At 40.4% G+C, this 7500-nt stretch overlaps 1 protein-coding gene across 1 annotated transcript in view; it reads left to right on the top strand.

Moving 5' to 3' along the window:
* The window catches only part of LOC125030532, a 5033-nt gene extending 796 nt beyond the window's left edge, over window positions 1–4237 (top strand). Inside the window, exon 2 of the mRNA XM_047620617.1 lies at window positions 2744–4237. Coding sequence (XP_047476573.1) covers window positions 2744–2971 — 228 coding nt within the window. The 3' untranslated portion in view covers window positions 2972–4237. The remainder of the gene's footprint in view (window positions 1–2743) is intronic.
* The last annotated feature ends 3263 nt before the right edge of the window (window positions 4238–7500 follow it).

Raw genomic sequence — 7500 nt, 5'->3', positions numbered from 1 at the left:
GGGTCCCAGCGGCCGCCAGCCTGGCGTGATGCTTGTGGGGGAAAGCCCCAGGGAGCCCTGCAGGTGGATTATGGGGCCTGCAGCCAGCCAACCTCCTCTATATGGGGCGGCGTCGGTAGGGGTGGCAGAGGTGGCGCCCACCCAGAGTGACTGCCCGAGGTTAGACCTCAGGCGGACTGTCAGGGTGGGGGCTTGGAAGATCCGTTCCCTGCTACAGTACGATCGGTTACCACTACTATCGAGGGAATTGAAACAGCTGAGAGTTGAGGTGGCTGCTCTCTTGGAGGTGAGAAGACCTGGCAGCGGCACGATTAGTGTGGGTGGCTACACCTACTACTGGTCGGGCCGCAGTGATGGCCACCATCTCCAGGGAGTAGCCATAGCCATCTCCAGCAGACTTCAATCCTTGGTAGTTAAGGTCACTCCAGTCGATGAGCGTATCATGGTATTGAGACTGAAGCTTTCATTTGGCTTCATGTCTCTTGTTGCTGTATACGCTCCTACGGATGTATATAAACTTAAGGTGAAAGAGATGTTTTACGCCAAACTTGCATCTGTGGCAGACAGATGTCCTCGGCGAGATATTCGTATTGTTCTGGGCGACTTTAATGCGGTATCCGGCTGTGATCGAGCTGGCTATGAGATGTCTGTTAGTCCTCATGGCTCAGGAGCTGATGCTGGCAGCGAAAATAGCCTCCTTTTCCGTGACTTTGCTAGGTCCCAGAAATTGAGGATTTCTGGCTCCTGGTATCAGCGTTCTGACCCGCATCGCTGGACTTGGTGCAGCGATACAGGTAGAGTGGCCAAGGAGATCGACCACATCCTCGTTAGTACTCGATGGAGGATCCTCCAGAACTGCAGGGTATATCGAAGCGCTGAGTTCTGTGGAACTGATCATAGAATAGTAGTGGCTACTCTCCGGGTCCACTTTAGAACCCCCCGTCGCCCAAATGAACACCCTAGGGTGTTTCATTTGGACAGATTGAGGGAGGACGAGTGTACCCGGGGGTTTGCCGAGGCTATCTCTGGTCGTCTCACAGCACTCGAGGGCCAGACAGACCCTGTTCTTATGTGGGATACCTTCAAGCGTAAAATGCTTGATGCAGCTCAGGAATCCATTGGGCTGAGTATTTTGAGCAGTTGTATAAGGTTGATCCACCAACAGTTAACATGGATGCGGGTAATGTTGAGACTCCTCTGCCAGATCCACCCATCAGCGAGGATCCACCCTCCCTGACCGAAATCAGGGGGGCGATCTCCAAGCTGAAGAGTGGTAAAGCAGCAGGTGTCTGTGGCATCCCAGCCGAATTGTTAAAGGCTGGTGGAGAACCTATGGCAAGGGGCTTGCATGCAGTCCTGTCTGCCATCTGGCAGACTGGTACCTTTCCCCTGACCTGCTGAGGGGTGTGGTCATCCCTCTCTGGAAGGGGAAAGGGGATCGGTGGGACTGCAGCAATCACCGAGGCATTATACTATTCAGTGTACCAGGCAAGGTACTTGCACACATCTTACTGAGACGTATCAGGGACCACCTGTTGAGGCACCAAAGACCGGAGCAATCTGGTTTCACTCCTGGTAAGTCCACAATAGACCGCATCCTGGCGCTTCGAATCATTATAGAGCGCCGTCGTGAGTTCGGACGTGGGCTGCTCGCAGCCTACATCGATCTCAAGAAGGCGTTTGACACGGTGCATCGCGAATCTCTCTGGGAGATCCTGAGACTAAGAGGAATTCCAATAAGGATTATTGGACTAATAGCAAACCTGTATACAGGCACTGAAAGTGCTGTAAAGTGTGGTGGGGGCCTGTCGAGCTTCTTCCCTGTTAGTTCAGGTGTGAGGCAAGGCTGTGTTCTTGCACCAACACTTTTCAACACTTGCATGGATTGGATATTGGGTAGAGCTACTGTCCAAAGTCACTGTGGAGCAACTCTGGGCAATATCAAGGTTACAGACCTTGACTTTGCCGATGATGTTGCCGTACTCTCTGAATCTCTGGAAACCCTTGTGGCGCCTCTTGATGCATTTAGCAATGAAGTGAAGCCCCTGGGGCTAAAGGTCTCCTGGACCAAGACCAAGATCCAGGATTTTGGGGGCCTGCTAGGAGACCCTGTACAGTCGATACGTGCTTGCGGTGAAAACATCGAAGTCACAAAGAGCTTTATATACCTCAGTAGTGCATTTCACGACTCTGGGCTGTCATACCAAGAAGTCAGTTACGTGTTTTCAAGGTCCTGATACTCCCAGTTTTACTCTATGGTAGTGAAACTTGGACACTATCTTGTGCTCTGGAATCTCGTCTTGATGCCTTTTGTAACAGATCCTTGTGCCGGATCATGGGGTACAGTTGGCGGGACCATGTGTCCAACCAACGGCTGCACCGTGAGACCGGTACAGGACCTGTTACTTGCACAATCCGTGATCGCCAACTCAGGCTATATGGCCACTTGGCTCGACTCCCACAGGATGATCCTGCCCATCAGGTTGTTTCTGTCCGAGACAACCCTGGGTGGAGGAGGCCTGTGGGACAGGTGGAGGAGGCCTGTGGGACGACCGAGAAGGTCGTGGCTTGGGCAGATCGATCAAACCTGTCGTGAGGAACTAGAGATGGGCCGGGCCCCTGCCTGGCGGCTCGCCATGAGGGATCCTCGTAGGTGGATGCGGCTATGCGCCCCTGCCGGCGTTAGCTCCAAAATGATGATGATGAATGATGATGATGAATTCTGCATTGTTTTACTGAACAGATTGAACCTCCACCTCACACAATTTTCTCTGCTGACCGTGCAAACGAAGCCTTAGCTAAGATTGGTCGTGGACTCATTCCTGGAAGGGCAATTTTAGAGTTTCCTGAGGATGATGAGGATGAAGATGAATCAATAACAGAGGAAGATACTAACAGTATTCAGAGAAGTGGAGAAAGTATACTGAAGCAGTGCTACCAACTCTTCAGTTTTATGTTCCCAAGGGATTGAGTGTCTTCATGAAAATTTCAACTGCATTTGCATGGAGACTAAGATATAACCCCAAGGAAAGAAACAGAATAAAGAGCAAAAATCACTTTATATTTTTTAGAATATTTGATCATAGAATATAGAACAAAATAATCTTGAATCATCCAATGGTGAGTTAAAGACAGTCGTGATCCTCTTATCAAGGAAATTCAAATAAGAACTGCAAATGCATCTTTTTATAATCAATGCAGCAGGTAAAATGAGCAAGTTATAGATGCAACATCAGTAATCCGGTCAGTACTAGAACAGGAGTTATTCCTTCAAGCCTATAACCTCATAAGTGGCTGTTCTTCCTTTTGATGTTGTCTTCAATTGCAGCTAAGTATTTACCACATTGTAACAAAGTAAAAGAAAAAAAAAGTGTAGAGTGAAATAGAAGGCACGTGTTCTATATAGATGTACTGTATGTACAGTATTAGAAATTATGATTTTGCACAACAATATAATCTTTGCTTTACCATGGACAAGGATTTTTGTTTCATATATTTTATAATCAGAATTCAAGGTTTATGACTACAGTGAAACCTCTTTATCAAGGAGTAGTTTGAGAAGAATTCAAAATATTTTAGGGTTGCTTTACAATAAAGTATCTCTTGCCCGGAAAAATGCTCCAATAAGAGAGCATGTTCCTTTCAGTTTGATTCATATCCTTTTTTAAATAATGATTAAGAAATGTTATATGAATTATGTAGTTCATACTACATATATATTTACAAGTGTCGTTTTATTCATTTTCAAGTAATGAGTACTTGAAAATGCATGTGCAGTCATCCCTACTCCATTAATGTTTTACTCTAATACATGGGGCATTTCACAATATTAAGGTTGCATTTGAGGAAAAGGTGCTCCAAAGAGGTTTAATTGTAATATTTCATTGTTGAATGATGTGCAGGTGTAGTTAAGGCTGTGATAGGAATGTACATCATTCTGTCAAGAAAGATAGCAGAGATTACCTGTTTTGTGTGTCACCTTGATGTCAGTATACTTGCTGCTCCTGTCTAATGACATGTGTCCCATAATGTTGCACCTTTTTACAAGTAACATTTAAGATCTCAGCAAGGAATGTCTGTAAAAAGGTATATTGGTAAATGAACTGAATAAACTGTATTATACATAAACATGTATAATACTGCAGATTTCTCTGTGAAAAAATAATATTAAGTATAATTGGAGAGATAACATTATATACATATTATTTTATACTACAAAATTATATTTAGAGATGTATATGACAACAGTTTTGATTTTTTATACAATCATTTTAATATGTCTGTTGTGCCAATATCATTTATGACATGGTGTATAGGATAATAATCATATAGGATAAAAATCTGATGAAAGTTATTTTATATTTATCTGTATATATAAATTCATATTGATGTATCTATATATCTATGTATATACATGTGTGTGCTAGTATATGTACTTGTATATGTGTTTATGTATATAAGCTAATGTGTATATACATACACACACATATTCACATAAATATTTTCTCACACACACACACACACACACACACACATACACTGACACACACGTATGCGTGTGTGTCAGTGTGGGTAGTTGTAATACTTTGCATACAAATGTACATGCACACCTACTTGTATGTATACATGCACAGTTGTACACATGCATGACGATGAAAATCAATAAAAAGTTCATATAAACAGATATACATCATGATCCAGCAGTAATTACTGTATGTAGTCGAACTGAGAAAGACAACTAGGTAATAAGTGTGAAGAGCAGGCACTCCCAACTTCATCACGTATGAGCAGCCTTCATGTGCAGTGTTGTTTCGTTTGTACAGATGTTCTCGCAAGCAGAGATTATGGCAAGTAAAGAGAAATGCTTCAGTCATCGCTGGTCAAGCTCTACGCTTTGCTCTAGGGGCCGGAGTCTGTGTTGCTGAATGGTGGCCTTTTATTTCTAGTTGTGTTTATAGTTTCGTTTTAGAGGCGATTTTATCTGTTACAGCTTGTGGTGTAAAAAAGAATATACATACATCACTGTAAGTATCATTTCTAATTGCAATTAAAATATACATGTATATTGGTGTGCAGTTTATAACACTCGTTTTAGCCTCTCAAGAAAATGCTAAACATGAAGAAAATCTTAAACCATTTAGTTACAAAGCATTTGATCGTACCTTGAACATTTTAGTAAAAGGAAAACAAAGCATTTTCAATTCTAAAATTTATTACTGTAGTTATTATTATTATTATTATAATTGTTATTATTATTATTATTATTTGTATTATTATTAGTGGTAGTAGTAGTAGTATTGTGGTTATTATGATTACTATTATTTTATGGTTATTCTTATTCTTATAATTCTTATCACAATCATCATTATTTATGAAGTTGTTATTAGTATTAGTATTTTTATTATTATCATTATCATCATCATTTTCATTATCATCCTCAACATTATTATTATTATTATTATTATTATTATTATTATTATTATAATCATGATTATCATTATCAGCAGCACTGATATCACATTACTGCATGCGTGTGCCTGTGCGTGTGTGCGTGTGCGTGTGCGTGTGCGTGTGCGACTGTGTGTGTGCGTGTGCGTGTGCGTGTGTGTGTGCGTGTGCGTGTGCGACTGTGTGTGTGCGTGTGCGTGTACGTGTCTGTGTGCGTGTGCGTGTGCGTGTGTGTGTGTGTGTGTGTGTGTGTGTGCGTGCGTGCGTGCGTGCGTGCGTGCGTGTGTGTGTGTGTGTGTGTGTATGTGTGTGTGTGTGTGTGTGTGTGCATGCATGCTTTCTCTCATCTTGATGACAGTACTGTACTGACGATACACATCTAAAATAAAAAGTCTTTGATGAACGAGAAGGGTACTTGTAAAACAATGATACACAATTTAACACACACACACACACACACACACACACACACACACACACACACACACACACATATGCATACATATATACATATATAGATACATATATATATGCACACATATATACATATATAAATACATATTTATATACATATATATATGTACATTATATATATATATATATATATATATATATATATATATAAACACACATACACTCACAAGATAAAAGAAATAAGATAAACACAGTGAAAAAGAAATAAGAAGTAAGTTTTTATGCATTATTTCATCGCTATATTGAAGCAAATAAGACTCATTCCTTAATAACTACGGTTTACAAAATAAACGTTTGATTCTTTTAAACAATGAGGAATTAATATTTTGGACAAGATGATCTTTTTTTGTGCTTTAGAAACAGATGCAACAATAATAATGTCGATAAATCTGAAAATGAAGAAAGTGAAGAAAATTGTGTGTAATACCCATAATGATAATAATGATTCTTTATGATACAGTCTTTGTTTGTTTGCCCATAAATTTTCCTTTCCTTAATTTGATATCCAGTTTTTTTTTCTTGTTTTATAAAGAAATCATGGTATGCGTTTTACTGAAAGGTCGTGTTGCGGATACTAACGTATCTGGATTCTGGTACTGTACAAACTACCGTTGTATTCCAAATTTCATTTTATGTACCATACACCCATAGTAGTTTAAGCCCACTCTACCGCCATTAATATTTATTTATATATAAAGAAATAAGGCATTTAGTCTACTTGATACTCACCTCGACTATCAAAAATTCACCATGCGCGTGATAGTAATATCGATTAGTACCTAAACCTAAACCAAAAAATATGACTGTAGACTTGTTCAGACTTGCCAGAAGAGACCGACTTTAAAAACCATTGATTGACCAGGGGGATACTACAGTTGGTCGATGGAAATCTACGTGGTAGTGAACAGCACATCTTTACAATTCATCGCGGTACCAATATTTTTGGTATCGACAATACAGACGCTTTAAGAGCACGCGCCAAAAACTGGATTTCCTGCAAAAGTGCAAGTAAAAATAAAAAATTGCCTTAATCTCTAACTAACACTATAAGCAGGCAGTCTACGTATCATGACCAGGATACCTTGAAAAATACAGACATTTTGTTTCTTTAAGATCTGTGAAAACGAACACAAATGTCTTTAGCATACAAAATACACGGAAACACGCTTTTAACAGGGCTTCTCTAATAATAAACTCAGTAACTCAGGGCAAGCTCTTAACTTTAAGGAAAGCATGGCATCAAAGCACCTATTGTGATTTATTTTTGTTGGGTATACTCCACACACGCACACACATTCACACAAATATTTCCACACATACACACAAAATATTAATAAAAATAATAATAATAACAATAATAACAATAATAATATTAATGCGTTGTCACTGTGGGAAAGTAGGTTTAATATTTTTCATAGCAATGTACATGCCCGCCTACTTGTATGTATGCATGCACGATGAGGGGTCTATCATCCCCAACAGGCTTACACCATTCAGCTAACTTATAAACTTTTACTGTAAGCTCAACAGTGAAGCAGGGGACCTATGCAACATCGCATCCTGTACTGAAGATCTCCT

The sequence above is a fragment of the Penaeus chinensis genome, chromosome 11 (assembly GCF_019202785.1).
Source record: "Penaeus chinensis breed Huanghai No. 1 chromosome 11, ASM1920278v2, whole genome shotgun sequence".
Taxonomy (NCBI): Eukaryota; Metazoa; Arthropoda; class Malacostraca; order Decapoda; family Penaeidae; genus Penaeus; species Penaeus chinensis.
This window is presented reverse-complemented; position numbering and strand designations above follow the sequence as displayed.